The sequence below is a fragment of the Drosophila rhopaloa genome, unplaced genomic scaffold (assembly GCF_018152115.1).
Source record: "Drosophila rhopaloa isolate 14029-0021.01 unplaced genomic scaffold, ASM1815211v1 contig_8, whole genome shotgun sequence".
Taxonomy (NCBI): domain Eukaryota; kingdom Metazoa; phylum Arthropoda; class Insecta; order Diptera; family Drosophilidae; genus Drosophila; species Drosophila rhopaloa.
This window is the reverse complement of record NW_025335178.1, coordinates 14,248-34,475: the sequence shown is the minus strand read 5'-3', so window position 1 is coordinate 34,475 and position 20,228 is coordinate 14,248. Positions and strand designations below refer to the sequence as shown.

At 44.9% G+C, this 20,228-nt stretch overlaps 1 protein-coding gene and 1 pseudogene across 1 annotated transcript; both read left to right on the top strand.

Moving 5' to 3' along the window:
* The first annotated feature begins 1,505 nt into the window (after positions 1–1,505).
* Positions 1,506–2,794, top strand: LOC108046130 (annotated as a pseudogene).
* Positions 2,795–6,041: 3,247 nt separating this feature from the next.
* Positions 6,042–7,325, top strand: LOC108037006 (glutamyl aminopeptidase-like; the record flags this gene model as incomplete). Its single annotated transcript, XM_044461799.1, has 2 exons — positions 6,042–6,343; positions 6,644–7,325. Coding segments are annotated over 2 exons (975 nt in total), but the record flags the coding sequence as incomplete, so codon positions are not given.
* Between the last annotated feature and the right edge of the window lie 12,903 nt (positions 7,326–20,228).

Here is a 20,228-nt window from a genome sequence, read left to right as displayed (position 1 = left end):
TACGTCAAAGTCGAGTCCCTCCTTCCCTCAGTCTCTTCGAATGTCACCTCGGTGAGATCGCCATCGACGTGCTCACTGGCCACCGGCATGTTGGAAAGTACATGGTACTCATCGCCACTGGGACGAGCCACCGTGATGGTGAACTGGGCCTTCATGGCGGGTTCATCGAAGCAGGGGAAGGCCAAGTGGGCGTAAGAGGGCACAATCGATCTGGAAGGAAATATTGGGTTATATTAGTCGTGTCCATTATGGGGGATTCAACATGAAACAACTATCGATACCGATACAGATATAGTTTAAACAATATAATTACTATTCTTTTGATTCCATTTTGGTGTTTGTGTGTTAAATTTTCCTTTATAGTATGGGGTTGTTTATATGAAACAAAATTCATAGATTTAATAGTACTTAAAGTTAAAACATCGGTATTAAGTTACAATGTTTAACATGATTTAGAATTAGAGGCGCATACTGATGGTTTTTGGTAGTACCCAGTACTCGAACTCAATTATCCCAAACATCCCAATTATATTTTCTATAATTATACCTTTGCAAAGGGTATTATAATTTTGGTCAGAAGTTTGTAACGCAGTGAAGGAGACGTTTCCGACCCCATAAAGTATATATATTCTTGATCAGGATCAATAGAGGAGTCGATATAGCCATTTCCGTTTGTTTCAATACCGTTTGCGAGCTCAGTTTAAAAGCTAGCGATCTAAACCATTCACAGTCATCCTAAAACATGTGTACGCAGATCAAGTTTGAAAGGCGATCGGACGTCTATATCCTATAGCTCCCATAGGAACAATAGGATGAAATCGATCTAAATTTGATGTGTGTAATTTTACGCATATCTTGATCAGGGTAAAAGCGCTTGCCGATCGGACGTATATATCTTATAGCTTCCGTAGGAAAAATTTTTAAAGGCTGCGAAAATATCCAATTTTCTCTATTTTTATGACATTTTTGCAGTATTAAAGCTATTGACATGAAATCTAGTTTATTTATGTTTACCTTATTCCTTTCGCTACTTTTTCAATTTAAGCAATTTCGGAAAAGTCTGCAAGGGTATCAAAACTTTAGCTTGCGGAAGTTAGCTTCCGTCCTCGTTTTTTTGTTAATTTTTAGTGCAATTTTCTAAAAACTGTCCATACATGGACGGATTCGACATGCCCTATAATCTCAGATTATTGAAAAAAAAGAAAATAATGAAATCGGCAGTGATTTGGTTACTGATTACCCTTGAATTGTAACTGCATCAAGAGCAAAATGGCGTCCTAAATGTATGCTTCTATACTTATTATAACTATTCTTAGCTAAGATCAAGTAAATGTGCTCAGATGCATAACAAAAATAATAAAAGTGTATTTTTATGAAATAACTGAACCAATTGCCTATGAAAATCATCCCAAACAGTTATTTTTTACTGAAATTATAATAACCCCTGCAAGGGCATCATCAAATCGAGAAACTTGTTCTTTTAACCATCCATTTTGAGTTGTTAATTTACGATCAAGGCGTCCCGGGAAACATTCAGCACCGCCGATCGTGCTCATTTGCTGAACGATGCCAATACTTTGGCCGCTGCCGGACAGCTGAGTTACGCCGTGGCACTGGATCTGAGCACTTACTTGGAGACCGAGCAGGACTACGTGCCCTGGAGCGTTGGCACAGCCTCCCTGTCAACTCTAAGGAATCGCGTCTACTACACGGATCTGTACAGCAACTTCACAACTTACGCCCGCAAGCTGCTAACGCCCATTGTGGAGAGCGTCACCTTTACGTTCGGCACCGATCATCTGGAAAAGTAAGACAATTTTACATTTAAAATATCACGACGTTTCGCAGAATTGTTTCATTGCCAGCCTCAACAAATTTCTATAAAACAATAAATAGTTTATTCCAAACTTTACTGCAGTAATGCGGTTATACTTGCACAAAGTTTCGTAAAAAACTATATTCCTTTAAACATTTAAGAAAGTATTCTCATAAATCAACGTTTTAATGAGGATATCGCTCTTATCGAAATTCATTTCAAACTATCAGCTATATAAAGTAAATCGAAGCCTTCCTTAATTAAAATTATCAATCTTTTACAGTCGCCTGCGCATCAAGGTACTGAGCTCCGCTTGCAGTTTGGGTCACGAGAGCTCCTTGCAGCAGGCTGTCACGCTATTCAACCAGTGGCTGGCCAGTCCCGAAATCCGACCCAGCCCTGATATCCGGGACGTGGTTTACTATTATGGTCTGCAGCAGGTGAACACGGAGGCTGCCTGGGATCAGGTGTGGAAGCTGTACCTGGAACGAGACCGATGCCCAGGAAAAGCTAAAGCTGATGAACTGTCTGGCCGCCGTGCAGGTGCCGTGGCTACTGCAGCGGTACATCAACTGGGCCTGGGACGAGAGCAATGTGCGCCGTCAGGACTACTTTACGCTGTTGGGTTACATCTCCACCAATCCGGTGCTTGGTGTGGGACTATGTGCGCCAGAACTGGGAGCAGCTGGTGGAGCGGTTCGGCATCAATGAGCGTACCTTGGGTCGACTGATCCCCACGATCACTGCTCGATTCTCCACGCAGACGAAGCTGGAGGAGATGCAGCAGTTCTTCACCAAGTATCCCGAGGCGGAAGCCGGAACTGCAGCTCGCCAACAGGCACTGGAAACGGTGAAGGCCAACATCAAATGGCTAACGGTCAACAAGGCCCAGGTGGGCGAATGGTTGGCCAGCTACGTCCAACAGTCCACCGTCACCAATCGCATTCAATGAGTCGCCAAATTGGCCATATGCACCCTGTAAAATATGTAACGAAATGATTTTGTATGTTTAGAAGATGTGTGTTGTTCGTCCCACCAAATTTATATAAACGTGACCGCCCGATTGTCTAGTGAGAACGCACAGAATGTTAGGATGTTTATATTAGGATCTTCATTCGCCGACTTGTCCCTCGGCCTGGGACTAATGGTGACAGATGGGTGTCTCAACGCCTTCCTTGAAGAATTGCGACTGCTCCACAGTCGCTCTCCGCTGCCTCGGGGCTTTGAGGGTCTAGGGATGCGTCAGCGTTCCCAGACTAGGGTGAACAGGCACTGGGTTCTCAAAGCGTACGCCTTTCGCAGCCACAGCCTCCTGTCCCTGGATCTGTCCCGGCCGGTCACACCAGACGCCTAAACAGTTTCTACCGGACGGTTCAGGCATACGTCGGAAGTCCGCCAATGCAGTCCCTGTGGCAGGACGCTAGGTTCAAGACGAACGCTTCCGCCCCGCTTCTTAGCCGTGGACTGGATTCGCTTGACTATGGCTTGGTTGGTCTTTGGGCCTCGCGATGGACTGCTCGTCTAGGTCTCCCGTCCTTGAATGTCCTGTGCTCTGCTCACGGCGCGATGTCCCTTTCGGGTTCCCGGGTATCTGACGTGCGTCTTGCTGGACTAGGTGCAGCGGGCCTTTGGCTTCGCCTGACGGTTCAGGCATACGCCGGAAATCGTCGAGGCAATTGTTTTCGCACGGCAGCTGGTTCTAGACAACTTCCCTTCCGAGCCCACGGTTCTTTGTCGAAGGACTCTTTTTATTCACTTCTGTCGGATTCGCCGAGCAATACGCCAAGCTCAAATCGCGACAAGAATTAGAACAAAGCGCCTGGACTTAGCCGCGTGATGCCTTGAGGACCTCAGCTACCTTTTTCTCAGCTCGGAGACTTTAACTCTAAGTCCCGAACGTCTTGATGTAGCGATCTTGCTCCTGTTGACTCGGCGCGGCTCTGCTTCCTCCTGATGTTGACTTGACTTGTTTTGTTCACTGTTTTTCTGCTTGTCTACTGATCTTGCTGGATTGACTCCTTGTGATCGACTGATCCCGCTTCCTGCGCTCGGCCCGCTTATATCGGCCGGCGTATCCCGTTAATTCTCGGTTTCTCCTTTTTCGGTTTTGCGCACGGCACCATACTCGGTCCAAAGTCCGCCGCCTTCTACCGTTACACGTTCTCTCCAAACTCTCTCCAGCCGTATTCTCCAAACTCTCTTCTTGTTTCTCTCCAAACTCTCTCCAGCTGTATTCTCCAGACTCTCACCAGCTGTATTGTCCAAACTCTCACCAGCTGTATTCCTCCAAACTCTCACCAGCTGTATTCCTCCAAACTCTCATTTATTTGTGAGGAGTTATTTAACTCTTCACATTCTCCCCTTTCTTCGGGAACGAAATGAGACTTGCACCTCTTCTCCGGCTGTTATCTTGGAGTTCTCCTTGGATCCGCTGTTCTGGGTCGCTGATGTTGGTCCTCCTTCCCTCGACGTCGCTCCTTCTCGTTCTATGTAGTTCCCGCCACAAGATGTTTCCCCCATAGACTTGATTTTCCTCTCCGGCTGTGTTCCTTGTAAATTCTTGTAGCCTTCGAGTCCTCTTGCTCCTTCAAATGGTTCCCTCGACGCTCACAGCCCGTACCTGAGTTCCACAGCGCCGATGCTCCATTCCTTTTCCCGCCCAAGATGTTTCCCCCATAGACTTCTCGCGTTCTTCGTATCTCCTTTGAATGTCCCGCCCAAGATGTTTCCCTCTTATGCTTCGCGTTCTAAGCATCTCCTTTCCTTCGTTGTCTGGTCACACTACCGCTTTCCCGATCGGTTTTCCAGTCGATCTCGATGATTTGACTTAGTGCAGCGTTGCCATCCGATGGAGGCGATATTTTTTTAATGTGACCCTTCCTGTGTCGACATCTCCAATGTTCTGTGCCCATCGATCGACACTATCGTCCCCAGTGCCAATCGACCGCTTATTTATCGAAGCCGCCCATCACCCTTTAGATGTGCGATCCTCCACGATCTGGCATGAGTAGGACCGCCTGCCAGTTTGGTGCACAAAAGAGTTTAGTTTATTTTGTGTCAACCCAGGACACATTATAAATCGACATTCTATGTTTCTGCGCATCTATGGTTCAGTGTAGAACTCCTTATAGTACTCCTGGCTGCACATATCCGGTGCCATATCTTTGTATTTTTCGATCTGTTGCATTTTCCGTACAATTTCGTGCAGATTTACAATGTGACATTTAAAAAAAGAATATGACACCGGATATTGCAAGCCAGGACCTTCTTCCTCGTCCGATTCCTCGATCTCTCCTCCGGTACACCAGTTGTGGTAAAGTATATATATTCTTGATCAGGATCAATAGAGGAGTCGATATAGCCATTTCCGTTTGTTTCAATACCGTTTGCGAGCTCAGTTTAAAAGCTAGCGATCTAAACCATTCACAGTCATCCTAAAACATGTGTACGCAGATCAAGTTTGAAAGGCGATCGGACGTCTATATCCTATAGCTCCCATAGGAACAATAGGATGAAATCGATCTAAATTTGATGTGTGTAAATTTTACGCATATCTTGATCAGGGTAAAAGCGCTTGCCGATCGGACGTATATATCTTATAGCTTCCGTAGGAAAAATTTTTAAAGGCTGCGAAAATATCCAATTTTCTCTATTTTTATGACATTTTTGCAGTATTAAAGCTATTGACATGAAATCTAGTTTATTTATGTTTACCTTATTCCTTTCGCTACTTTTTCAATTTAAGCAATTTCGGAAAAGTCTGCAAGGGTATCAAAACTTTAGCTTGCGGAAGTTAGCTTCCGTCCTCGTTTTTTTGTTAATTTTTAGTGCAATTTTCTAAAAACTGTCCTTACATGGACGGATTCGACATGCCCTATAATCTCAGATTATTGAAAAAAAAGAAAATAATGAAATCGGCAGTGATTTGGTTACTGATTACCCTTGAATTGTAACTGCATCAAGAGCAAAATGGCGTCCTAAATGTATGCTTCTATACTTATTATAACTATTCTAAGCTAAGATCAGATTCTCTAAGCTAAGATCAAGTAAATGTGCTCAGATGCATAACAAAAATAATAAAAGTGTATTTTTATGAAATAACTGAACCAATTGCCTATGAAAATCATCCCAAACAGTTATTTTTTACTGAAATTATAATAACCCCTGCAAGGGCATCATCAAATCGAGAAACTTGTCCTTTTAACCATCCATTTTGAGTTGTTAATTTACGATCAAGGCGTCCCGGGAAACATTCAGCACCGCCGATCGTGCTCATTTGCTGAACGATGCCAATACTTTGGCCGCTGCCGGACAGCTGAGTTACGCCGTGGCACTGGATCTGAGCACTTACTTGGGGACCGAGCAGGACTACGTGCCCTGGAGCGTGGGCACAGCCTCCCTTTCAACTCTAAGGAATCGCGTCTACTACACGGATCTGTACAGCAACTTCACAACTTACGCCCGCAAGCTGCTTACGCCCATTGTGGAGAGCGTCACCTTTACTGTCGGCACCGATCATCTGGAAAAGTAAGACAATTTTACATTTGAAATATCACGACGTTTCGCAGAATTGTTTCATTGTTAGGCTCAACCAATTTCTTTAAAACAATAAATAGTTTATTACAAACTTTACTGCAGTAATGAAGTTTTACTTGCACAAAGTTTCGTAAAAAACTATATTCCTTTAAACATTTAAGAAAGTATTCTCATAAATCAACGTTTTAATGAGGATATCGCTCTTATCGAAATTCATTTCAAACTATCAGCTATATAAAGTACATCGAAGCCTCCCTCAAAGAACTTATTTAAATATCCAATCTTTTACAGTCGCCTCCGCATCAAGGTGCTGAGCTCCGCTTGCAGTTTGGGACACGAGAGCTCCTTGCAGCAAGCTGTCACGCTATTCAACCAGTGGCTGGCCAGTCCGGAAACCCGACCCAGTCCGGATATACGGGACGTGGTCTACTATTATGGTCTGCAGCAGGTGAACACGGAGGCTGCCTGGGATCAGGTGTGGAAGCTGTACCTGGACGAGACCGATGCCCAGGAGAAGCTAAAGCTAATGAACTGTCTGGCCGCCGTGCAGGTGCCGTGGCTACTGCAGCGGTACATCAACTGGGCTGGGACGAGCAATGTGCGCCGTCAGGACTACTTTACGCTGTTGGGTTACATCTCCATCAATCCGGTGGGTCAGAGCTTGGTGTGGGACTATGTGCGCCAGAACTGGGAGCAGCTGGTGGAGCGGTTCGGCATCAATGAGCGTACCTTGGGTCGACTGATCCCCACGATCACTGCTCGATTCTCCACGCAGACGAAGCTGGAGGAGATGCAGCAGTTCTTCACCAAGTATCCCGAGGCGGAAGCCGGAACTGCAGCTCGCCAACAGGCACTGGAAACGGTGAAGGCCAACATCAAATGGCTAACGGTCAACAAGGCCCAGGTGGGCGAATGGTTGGCCAGCTACGTCCAACAGTCCACCGTCACCAATCGCAGTCAATGAATCGCCAAATTGGCCATATGCACCCTGTAAAATATGTAACGAACTGATTTTGTAGGTCTGCTCGCTACGAGTATCGTGCGGCTAGCTCAGAAGATGTGTGTTGTTCGTCCCACCAAATTTATATAAACATGACCGCCCGATTGTCTAGTGAGAACGCACAGAATGTTAGGATGTTTATATTAGGATCTTCATTCGCCGACTTGTCCCTCGGCCTGGGACTAATGGTGACAGATGGGTGTCTCAACGCCTTCCTTGAAGAATTGCGGCTGCTCCACCGTCGCTCTCCGCTGCCTCGTTGCTCGCTGCTCCGGAACGCCTCCGCTGTCTTTGGCCTCGGGGCTTTGAGGGTCTAGGGATGCGTCAGCGTTCCCAGACTAGGGTGAACAGGCACTGGGCTCTCAAAGCGTACGCCTTTCGCAGCCACAGCCTCTGCGTGCTCTTGCTGGACTAGGTGCAGCGGGTCTTTGGCTCTCGGGATTCGGTTAGCTGCCTTTCTAGGACTCTGGCGTTGAACTACTGTGCTCTCGGCGCATACCCCTCTCGAGACTCCCGTGGTTCGGACGCGCGTCCTTCTTGGCTAGTCGCACCCGGGCCTGCACAATTTTCGCCTGACGGTTCAGGCATACGCCGGAATTCGTCGAGGCAATTGTTTTCGCACGGCAGCTGGTTCTAGACAACTTCCCTCCCGAGCCCACGGTTCTTTGTCGAAGGACTCTTTTTATTCACTTCTGTCGGATTCGCCGCGCAATACGCCAAGCTCAAATCGCGACAAGAATTAGAACAAAGCGCCCGGACTTAGCCGCGTGATGCCTTGAGGACCTCAGCTACCTGTTTCTCAGCTCGGAGACTTCAACTCTAAGTCCCGAACGTCTTGATGTAGCGATCTTGCTCCTGTTGACTCGGCGCGACTCTGCTTCCTCCTGATGTTGACTTGACTTGGTTTGTTCACTGTTTTTCTGCTTGTCTACTGATCTTGCTGGATTGACTCCTTGTGATCGACTGATCCCGCTTCCTGCGCTCGGCCCGCTTATGTGGGCCGGCGTATCCCGTTAATTCTCGGCTTCTCCTTTTTCGGTTTTGCGCACGGCACCATACTCGGTCCAAAGTCCGCCGCCTTCTATCGTTACACGTTCTCTCCAAACTCTCTCCAGCCGTATTCTCCAAACTCTCTTCTTGTTTCTCTCCAAACTCTCTCCAGCTGTATTCTCCTAGCTCTCACCAGCTGTATTCTCCAAACTCTCACCAGCTGTATTCCTCCAAACTCTCACCAGCTGTAATCCTCCAAACTCTCATTTATTTGTGAGGAGTTATTTAACTCTTCACATTCTCCCCTTTCTTCGGGAACGAAATGAGACTTGCACCTCTTCTCCGGCTGTTATCTTGGAGTTCTCCTTGGATCCGCTGTTCTGGGTCGCTGATGTTGGTCCTCCTTCCCTCGACGTCGCTCCTTCTCGTTCTATGTAGTTCCCGCCACAAGATGTTTCCCCCATAGACTTGATTTTCCTCTCCGGCTGTGTTCCTTGTAAATTCTTGTAGCCTTCGAGTCCTCTTGCTCCTTCAAATGGTTCCCTCGACGCTCACAGCTCGTACCTGAGTTCCACAGCGCCGATGCTCCATTCCTTTTCCCGCCCAAGATGTTTCCCCCATAGACTTCTCGCGTTCTTCGTATCTCCTTTGAATGTCCCGCCCAAGATGTTTCCCTCTTATGCTTCGCGTTCTAAGCATCTCCTTTCCTTCGTTGTCTGGTCACACTACCGCTTTCCCGATCGGTTTTCCAGTCGATCTCGATGATTTGACTTAGTGCAGCGTTGCCATCCGATGGAGGCGATATTTTTTTAATGTGACCCTTCCTGTGTCGACATCTCCAATGTTCTGTGCCCATCGATCGACACTATCGTCCAGTGCCAATCGACCGCTTATTTATCGAAGCGCCCCCATCCCTTTAGATGTGCGATCCTCCACGATCTGGCATGAGTAGGACCGCCTGCCAGTTTCGTGCACAAAAGAGTTTAGTTTATTTTGTGTCAACCCAGGACACATTATAAATCGACATTCTATGTTTCTGCGCATCTATGGTTCAGTGTAGAACTCCTTATAGTACTCCTGGCTGCACATATCCGGTGCCATATCTTTGTATTTTTCGATCTGTTGCATTTTCCGTACAATTTCGTGCAGATTTACAATGTGACATTTAAAAAAAGAATATGACACCGGATATTGCAAGCCAGGAGCAGCTCTTTCCTCGTCCGATTCCTCGATGCTCTCCTCCGGTACACCAGTTGTGGAAGTGGGAGTGGGAGTGGGATTGGGAAGGGGAGTGGGAATGGGAGTGGGAGTGGGGAAGGGTCTGGCAAACTGAAGCAACTTGGCCTGATTTGTCCCATTCCTAAAAACCTGCACACCGGATCGTTTCTCCGGAAACATGTAGAAGTCTACATTTTTTTTTTTTTTTTTTTTCATATTTAAATTGACATCAAAACAAATAGTCACACAAAAAATGGTTACAACGACAATGGCTTTTATGCCGTCAGACGGTTAATTTAGTTAAGTTAGATTCTAAAATTGTTCTAAAATAATTTTTTTTCTATAATAACTGGCTTTTGTAATGAAGAAGGCCAGATTCTCCCAGTTTTCCCCATTTAGAAGACTGTGGAGATCCGATTCGCAAAGGGTGCTTTTCGTAAAACATGTACAACGAATCTCTCTCAGAATAGGGCAGACTGCAATGATGTGTTGAACATCCTCAATTTCTCGTATGTTGCAGAGGCTGCATTCCAGTGATGGGTTGCTGCTGTATGGCCTGCCATTTAGAGGTAAAGTCTCGGTTCTAGCTTGGAAGATATGTTTTATGAGTTCTCCTTTATGTTGATCGTGGAAGTAGTTTTTTTCAGATAAATTATACTCAAGATTTTTATACACACTCCTCGACGCGCTGTTTTTGGCCTTAGTTATAAACTTTTCTCTTTCTATGTCGTTGTATCTGGTGATGATTTCGGCATGAGTCCTGCTCCACGAACTTGCTTCCTCGAGATCAAGGGGGCAACTGCATTCGGTTGCAATATCCGCCCATCTAGAGAATGGAAGTTCGTTTCTTTCACAGAGAGATTTTGCAATTATTTTCGGTAGTCTACTATTTGGCATATGCATAACCTTATCCATGTAATTAAAGTGCTGCTGAAGTGTGTAGGAGAATATACTAGGCAGTCCTGTTTCAATAAAAATTGCATAGTCGGGAGTATTTTGTGGCAGTCGAAATATCTTTTTTACAAAAAAAGTTCCGCATCTTCATATCTTTGATTTCCCCACACCTCTGCCGAGTAGCACATAATTGTTTTCACTGTCGCCTGGAAAAGGCTGTACTTGGCACTCATTTTAACGTTTTTTCTGCCTAAAAAGTTTTTCCAGGTGGCGTTCATAGCTATTTTTGCATCTTTGAGCTTATCTTTTATGTGGGTATAAAAACTCATATTTGTGGTAAGCGTTACACCGAGATATTTGAACGATTTTACACGTTCCAGCTGGATTCCGTTCAGTTGCCATTTTTCGTTCTTAGCGTGACGGCCACCTGTACCCTTAACTACCATAATCTTTGATTTGCCTGTATTTATGGTGAGGTTCCATACTTTACAGTACTCGGATATGCTAGCAATTAACGTTTAGGGCTGTCAGCCAGTAGGCACATGTCATCGGCATACATAAGGGTCTTAGCATGGGTTCCATTCACGGTCACTCCACCTGGTAAAAAATCAACAACATCGTCCACGAAGAGAGAGATGAGGAGAGGGCTGAGAATGCAGCCTTGTTTAATTCCACTGTTGGTATCGAACCATTTCGAGAGCTCTGATCCATCCCATACACTTGCTTTGTTATCCTCATAGATACTGGACAGTGCTAGTATGGCTTTTGTTGAGAGTCCGAGTTGACTAAGTTTATACATTAGGCTATTTCGGTTCACTGTATTAAAGGCGGCTTTAAAATCTACAAACAAAATGTACAGCTTCTTTTTTTGTTGCAGAAAGGTTTGGGCGATTGATGTCAGCACGAAAACACTGTCAACTGTAGAGAAACCCTTTCGAAAGCCTGTCTGAAATTCACTAAGAATGTTTTCTCGGTTTACCCATGTCGTCATACGTTTTAACAGTGCTCCTGCAAAAATCTTAGCGACTGTGTTTTGAGCAGATATGCCTCGGTAGTTTCTGGGATTGGTCTCCAAACCTTTTTTAAAAATTGGGCTGATCAGACTTTTTTTGAAGCAATCTGGGAAAATTCCATGGCTGTAAAATTTATTGTAGGCATCGGTAAGTCGCTGTATAAAACAAAGCGGCGCGTTTTTGAAAAATTCTGCAGTTATTCTGTCTTCACCAGGAGCTTTGTTTAGTTTTAGTGTTAGGACAGCGCTTTCTATCTCTGCAAGGCTGAAAGGGGAGTCCATATGATCCGAGGAAAGCAGAGGCTTAGCATAGCTGATTTTTGTTTCATTTTGAATTTGGGAGAGTAGGCTACTAAAATAGTTTTCCAAATCTGTTGAACTTACTTTTATGGGTTTTTCTGTTTGTTCCCGTTTAATTTATTAACGGTCCTAGTGATTCGCACATCTCAACAATTTTTGCGCCTTTGTTGTCTAATATTTCGTCCTTAGATTTACGAATCGTGCTACTGGTCCTGAGGTCTATATATGTGGGTTCTGTTGCGGCTTGTGCTTTTCCGATGCGAGCATTTATATCCCCAATAATTATTAGGTTATTGCAACCTGCTGTCAGTCCGAAATCGTACACCTTTTCAAAATCTGCTTGCCAGTTATTGCTTTTAATGTATACTGGGAGTATATGTAGTTTTTCGTCTTTCGTGTTTATTTCGATGACTTCTGCGTTTTCCTTGCTCGTAAAGGTAATGTGTCCTTCGTTCACCAGCTGCTTTCGGATTCCGTTAACACTTCCTCCGCTGGCCCGTCCACGGGCTGCTACTCTCACTGCTGGTATCCAATGCAGCAAATGATCAGGAAAGTAATTTGCAAAACTCGTTTCGTCGTTGGTCAGAAAAGTTTCAAATAGTAGAAAAATATCGAATTGTGTAACAAAGTTAAAGAATTGTTTAAATAATGTATTCTCGTATCTCCTTTGAATGTCCCGCCCCAGATGTTTCCCTCTTATGCTTCGCGTTCTAAGCATCTCCTTTCCTTCGTTGTCTGGTCACACTACCGCTTTCCCGATCGGTTTTCCAGCCGATCTCGATGATTTGACTTAGTGCAGCGTTGCCATCCGATGGTGGCGATTTTTTTTTAGTGTGACCCTTCCTGTGCCGACATCTCCAATGTTCTGTGCCCATCGATCGACATTATCGTCCAGTGCCAATCGACCGCTTATTCATCGAAGCGCCCCCATCCCTTTAGATGTGCGACGTGACAAGAAATATAATTTTCTTATCTTCTTCGCGACTTTCCTCCACGATCTGGCATGAGTAGGACCGCCTGTCAGTTTGGTGCACAAAAGAGTATAGTTTATTTTGTATCAACCCAGGACACATTATAAATCGACATTCTATGTTTCTGCGCATCTATGGTTCAGTGTAGAACTCCTTATAGTACTCCTGGCTGCACATATCCGGTGCCATATCTTTGTATTTTTCGATCTGTTGCATTTTCCGTACAATGTCGTGCAGATTTATAATGTGACATTTAAAAAAAAGAATATGACACCGGATATTGCAAGCCAGGAGCAGCTCTTTCCTCGTCCGATTCCTCGATGCTCTCCTCCGGTACACCAGTTGTGGAAGTGGGAGTGGGAAGGGGAGTGGGAGTGGGATTGGGAAGGGGAGTGGGAGTGGGAGTGGGAAGGGGAGTGGGAGTGGGGAAGGGTCTGGCAAACTGAAGCAACTTGGCCTGATTTGTTCCATTCCTAAAAACATGCACACCGGATCGTTTCTCCGGGAACATGTAGAAGCCTACATAAAACTTATGTAGGGCTTGTTGCCAAAACTCTTCATTTTTAATAGTTCCATTGAACCATCCTGTTATCCACGCTTTCGGAGAACGTCTCGAACGAAACAGGAAAAATGAACGCCACACGCCTGTCCACCTCCACTGTTACACCTTGTGGAAGGTCTTGAGATACTCCCTCTTCATTCTCGTTTCGCTCATTACGCAAAACCATGAATAATTTGATTTTTAAAAATTTAAACGCCGGTTTTTGAGTCTGGATACGTTTGAGTATGGCTTGTTTGCTGCTAGGCCTGCGATGACTACTCGTCGTTTCTCCCGTATTCCTCCAAACTCTCACCAGCTGTATTCCTCCAAACTCTCATTTATTTGTGAGGAGTTATTTAACTCTTCACATTCTCGCCTTTCTTCGGGAACGAAATGAGACTTGCACCTCTTCTTCGGCTGTTATCTTGGAGTTCTCCTTGGATCCGCTGTTCTGGATCGCTGATGTTGGTCCTCCTTCCCTCGACGTCGCTCCTTCTCGTTCTATGTAGTTCCCACCCCAAGATGTTTCCCCCATAGACTTGATTTTCTTCTCTCCGGCTGTTTTCCTTGTAAATCATTGTAGCCTTCGAGTCTTCTTGCTCCTTCAAAAGGTTCCCTCGACGCTGACAGCTAGTACTTGAGTTCCACAGCGCCGATGCTCCATTCCTTTTCCCGCCCAAGATGTTTCCCCCATAGACTTCTCGCGTTCTTCGTATCTCCTTTGAATGTCCCGCCCAAGATGTTTCTCCCTTATGCTTCGCGTTCTAAACATATCCTTTCCTTCGTTGTCTGGACACACTACCGCTTTCCCGATCGGTTTTCCAGCCGATCTCGATGATTTGACTTAGTGCTGCGTTGCCATCCGATGGTGGCGATTTTTTTTAGTGTGACCCTTCTTGTACCGACATCTCCAATGTTCTGTGCCCATCGATCGACACTATCGTCCAGTGCCAATCGACCGCTTATTCATCGAAGCGCCCCCATCCCTTTAGATGTGCGACGTGACAAGAAATATAATTTTCTAATCTTCTTCAGGACTTTCCTCCACGATCTGGCATGAGTAGGACCGCCTGCCAGTTTGGTGCACAAAAGAGTTTAGTTTATTTTGTATCAACCCAGGACACATTATAAATCGACATTCTATGTTTCTGCGCATCTATGGTTCAGTGTAGAACTCCTTATAGTACTCCTGGCTGCACATATCCGGTGCCATATCTTTTTATTTTTCGATCTGTTGCATTTTCCGTACAATGTCGTGCAGATTTATAATGTGACATTTAAAAAAGAATATGACACCGGATATTGCAAGCCGAAGCAGCTCTTTCCTCGTCCGATTCCTCGATGCTCTCCTCCGGTACACCAGTTGTGGAAGTGGGAGTGGGAAGGGGAGTGGGAGTGGGAAGGGGAGTGGGAATGGGAGTGGGAGTGGGGAAGGGTCTGGCAAACCGAAACAACTTGGCCTGATTTGTTCCATTCCTAAAAACATGCACACCGGATCGTTTCTCAGGGAACATGTAGAAGCCTACATAAAACTTATGTAGGGCTTGTTGCCAAAACTCTTCATTTTTTAATAGTTCCATTGAACCATCCTGTTATCCACGCTTTCGGAGAACGTCTCGAACGAAACAGGAAAAATGAACGCCACACGCCTGTCCACCTCCACTGTTACACCTTGTGGAAGGTCTTGAGATACTCCCTCTTCATTCTCGTTTCGCTCATTACGCAAAACCATGAATAATTTGATTTTTAAAAATTTAAACGCCGGTTTTTGAGTCTGGATACGTTTGAGTATGGCTTGTTTGCTGCTAGGCCTGCGATGACTACTCGTCGTTTCTCCCGTATTCCTCCAAACTCTCACCAGCTGTATTACTCCAAACTCTCATTTATTTGTGAGGAGTTATTTAACTCTTCACATTCTCGCCTTTCTTCGGGAACGAAATGAGACTTGCACCTCTTCTTCGGCTGTTATCTTGGAGTTCTCCTTGGATCCGCTGTTCTGGATCGCTGATGTTGGTCCTCCTTCCCTCGACGTCGCTCCTTCTCGTTCTATGTAGTTCCCACCCCAAGATGTTTCCCCCATAGACTTGATTTTCTTCTCTCCGGCTGTTTTCCTTGTAAATCATTGTAGCCTTCGAGTCTTCTTGCTCCTTCAAAAGGTTCCCTCGACGCTGACAGCTAGTACTTGAGTTCCACAGCGCCGATGCTCCATTCCTTTTCCCGCCCAAGATGTTTCCCCCATAGACTTCTCGCGTTCTTCGTATCTCCTTTGAATGTCCCGCCCCAGATGTTTCTCCCTTATGCTTCGCGTTCTAAACATATGTTTCCTTCGTTGTCTGGTCACACTACCGCTTTCCCGATCGGTTTTCCAGCCGATCTCGATGATTTGACTTAGTGCAGCGTTGCCATCCGATGGTGGCGATTTTTTTTTAGTGTGACCCTTCCTGTGCCGACATCTCCAATGTTCTGTGCCCATCGATCGACACTATCGTCCAGTGCCAATCGACCGCTTATTTATCGAAGCGCCCCCATCCCTTTAGATGTGCGACGTGACAAGAAATATAATTTTCTTATCTTCTTCGCGACTTTCCTCCACGATCTGGCATGAGTAGGACCGCCTGCCAGTTTGGTGCACAAAAAAATTTAATTTATTTTGTATCAACCCAGAACTCCTTATAGTACTCCTGGCTGCACATATCCGGTGCCATATCTTTGTATTTTTCGATCTGTTGCATTTTCCGTACAATGTCGTGCAGATTTACAATGTGACATTTAAAAAAAGAATATGACACCGGATATTGCAAGCCAGGAGCAGCTCTTTCCTCGTCCGATTCCTCGATGCTCTCCTCCGGTACACCAGTTGTGGAAGTGGGAGTGGGAAGGGGAGTGGGAGTGGGATTGGGAAGGGGAGTGGGAGTGGGAGTGGGAAGGGGAGTGGGAGTGGGGAAGGGTCTGGCAAACTGAAGCAACTTGGCCTGATTTGTTCCATTCCTAAAAACATGCACACCGGATCGTTTCTCCGGGAACATGTAGAAGTCTACATAAAACTTATGTAGGGCTTGTTGCCAAAACTCTTCATTTTTTATTAGTTCCATTGAACCATCCTGTTATCCACGCTTTCGGAGAACGTCTCCACTTCCACTGTTACACCTTGTGGAAGGTCTTGAGACCTTCTTCATTCTCGTTTCGCTCATTACGCAAAACCATGAATAATTTGATTTTTAAAAATTTAAACGCCGGTTTTTGAGACTGGATACATTTGAGTATGGCTTGGTTGCTGCTGGGCTGCCTTTCTAGGACTCTGGCGTTGAGCTACTGTGCTCTCGACGCATACGCCTCTCGAGACTCCCGTGGTTCGGACGCGCGTCCTTCTTGGCTAGTCGCACCCGGGCCTGCACAATTTTCGCCTGACGGTTCAGGCATACGCCGGAATTCGTCGAGGCAATTGTTTTCGCACGGCAGCTGGTTCTAGACAACTTCCCTTCCGAGCCCACGGTTCTTTGTCGAAGGACTCTTTTTATTCACTTCTGTCGAAATCGCGACAAGAATTAGAACAAAGCGCCCGGACTTAGCCGCGTGATGCCTTGAGGACCTCAGCTACCTGTTTCTCAGCTCGGAGACTTCAACTCTAAGTCCCGAACGTCTTGATGTAGCGATCTTGCTCCTGTTTACTCGGCGCGGCTCTGCTTCCTCCTGATGTTGACTTGACTTGTTTTGTTTACTGTTTTTCTGCTTGTCTACTGATCTTGCTGGATTGACTCCTTGTGATCGACTGATCCCGCTTCCTGCGCTCGGCTTCTCGTTTTTCGGTTTTGCGCACGGCACCATACTCGGTCCAAAGTCCGCCGCCTTCTACTGTTACACGTTCTCTCCAAACTCTCTCCAGCCGTATTCTCCAAACTCTCTTCTTGTTTCTCTCCAATCTCTCTCCAGCTGTATTCTCCAAACTCTCACCAGCTGTATTCCTCCAAACTCTCATTTATTTGTGAGGAGTTATTTAACTCTTCACAAATATCAGTAATGTAAAAACTACCAATGGAATTGATCATAGTCTTAGCTAACTAGTGCAGTAATTGTATTTCAAATGTGAACGAAGAATTGTGAATGCTAATGATATTTTTGAAGAAAATACAAGACAAAAATGTACTCTAGTTCCGTTTTGTAACATATGGAATAGTTGGCCCTCACATAAACTTTTTAAAGTTCCCGGCTTGATTTATAGGTGCTAAGTTAAAATTGCAATAATATAATGCAACAGAAAAATTAATTTAGTTAGTGTAGGTCCATGTTTTGGGAATCGTATCAAATGTGAGCTATAGTCCAATTAACCACTTTTGGTGGTGGCAGTTGTTGCAGTGGTGACCCATGGGCATAATGGTGACTGCAGCAGGCAAGCGATGAGGAGGAAGGTGGCCTCAGTTGCTGGAGCACTGAACAGCATCAGAGTGGTTTCTTAGCACAGTTCGACCAAGTTTGCTTAGATGTTTCTGCAATTGCTTACAAATATTTGCTCTTTATTTATGCATGTAAATATTAAAATAAAAAATGGATATTTCCCTGCAGTAATCCGTGAAAAGTTAATCAATTGGCCTGGGTTACTAGTACTAAAAGTATGCTTATAGTTAAAACCTGAGCAGAATATTTTTAATTTTTTTAAATTTTATTATCAGAACAATTTATTCTATGATATATTTTCATTACTTCATTTTTAATATTACAAATTGGACGAGCTCTGCAAAATCAAACAAAAAACAATATAAATGAACAACTCAAAATGGATTGTTTAAAGGACAAGTTTCTCAAGGCTATGATGTCGATTGATGATGCCCTTGCAGAGGTTATTATAATTTCAGTCAAAAGTTTGCAATGCAGTTAAAGGGAAAATTCCGACCCTATAAAGTGTATATATTCTTAATGACCATCACCAGGCGAGTCGATCTAGCCATGTCCGTTTAAAAATTATGTTTCCAAAACACCCTTTAGTTTAAAAGCATACGACTTATATCGTCCAAATATATATTTATTCATAATCTTCAAATTTATAAATCTGTTTAAGATTTAGCGGACATTTTATTCTGAAGTTCAAAACAAAGTCCCACACCATGTGCATACTGACCCCCCTGTGGCAACTGCAAAGTAATGGTATCCTTATAGGTGCATAGGTTCCTTGAGGGAAAAATGCGGAAGAGTGAGTTGTGTGCGGGAATGACCCGAGCCCGCTGAGCACAGAGTCCTGTGACGTATACGTCCTCCATGTGGACTATTTTGGTACGAATGGCAGCCACATACAATCGCTGCACGACATCCATGGACATTAGATAGCCTCCGCCGGACAGGCATTCGGGAAAGGTAGTGTTTGGGAAGATATAGGCGGGCATGTAGAACTTTGTGTTCATATCCTTAATGGGTTTTTCTCCGTCCCGTTTCCTTCCCACCATCAATCCGCTAGTGGCCTTTAATCGGGATTGATAAGCTATTGGGTGTTTCTTGGACACCTTGTAAACTGGAACAGTGCCTTCAAGTAAAATGTGAACAACATTAGGAACATTTATAAAGGTATCGTCATCCGCTGTGTCGTCATAAGCTGTGGTCTTGAAGCACATGTTTTTCAAGTGTTTCAGTGCCATTACTGATTTTAGGGTCAGGTTATTGTAGTTGTCAATAAAGCCCTCCTGAATGATGTCGTTGTACCGATCGGCTTCCAATTGGACGTGCTTACTCCATCCAGTGATAAACACTACCCTTACAGAAGCCCGAAGGACATCATCCTCTCCTGTGAGGAGAGATCATGTTTTTGGTAATATTGGCATAGAAATCGAAATGTAGTCGTTTTGTTATAACTGTAAGGGTATATAAACTTTGACTTGCCGAAGTTTGCTTCCTTTCTTGTTTTTCTTCTTCTTGTGTCTTGCAGACAGATCATGTAAGCCTGGACGGGGCAAATGGGGATTCCAGTTGTGGAGGTGGAGATAGGTTGCAACACGTACAAGCTCAACCAACCGCTTTTCCAAACCAATGAGGATGGCTACGCAGCCGAAGCTGAACCATCGTCATTCAAGTAAGTCGATTTTTATAAGCAAGTATATATGCGATCTAAAGAAAAGTCCATAGCTAGCAAGAAAAAAATAAATTAAGCTAGGAAATAGATCTATCCTTCTTGGTCTACAGCAGGTGAACACGGATGCTGCCTGGGATCAGGTGTTGAAGCTGTACCTTGATGATGAGCAGCTTGAGGAGTTCCCTGGCCGCCGTGCAGGTGCCTTGGCTACTGCAACGATACATAAACTGGGCCTGGTACGAGAGCAAAGTGCGCCGACATGACTACTTTACGCGGTTGGGCAACATCTCCACCAATCCGGTGGGTCAGAGCTACGCTCACTGCTCGGTTCTCCACGCACACGAAAATAGAGGAGATGCAGCCGTTCTTCACCAAGTATCCCAAGGCGATAGCCGGAACTGCGGCCCGCCAACAGGCACTGGAAACGGTGAGGGCCAACATGAAATGAGTCGCCAAATTGGCCAATTGGCCTGTAAAAGATCAGTAATGAAGAAACTACCAATGGAATTGAACATAGTCTTAGCTAACTAGTGCAGTATTTGCATTTCAAATGTGAACGAAGAATTGTGAATGCTAATGATATTTTTGAAGAAAATACAAGACAAAAATGTACTCTAGTTCCGTTTTGTAACATATGGAATAGTTGGCCCCTACATACACTTTTTTAAGCTCCCGGCTTGATTTATAGTAGCTAAGTTAAAATTGCAATCATATAATGCAACAGAAAAATATTTTATTTAGTGTAGGTACATGTTTTGGGAATCGTATCAAATGTGAGCTGAATCGTCGATAGACCTGTTATTTAAGTTTTGGTGGTGGCAGTAGTTGCAGTGGTGACCCATGGGCACAATGGTGACCGCAGCAGGCAAGCGATGAGGAGGAAGGTGGCCTCAGT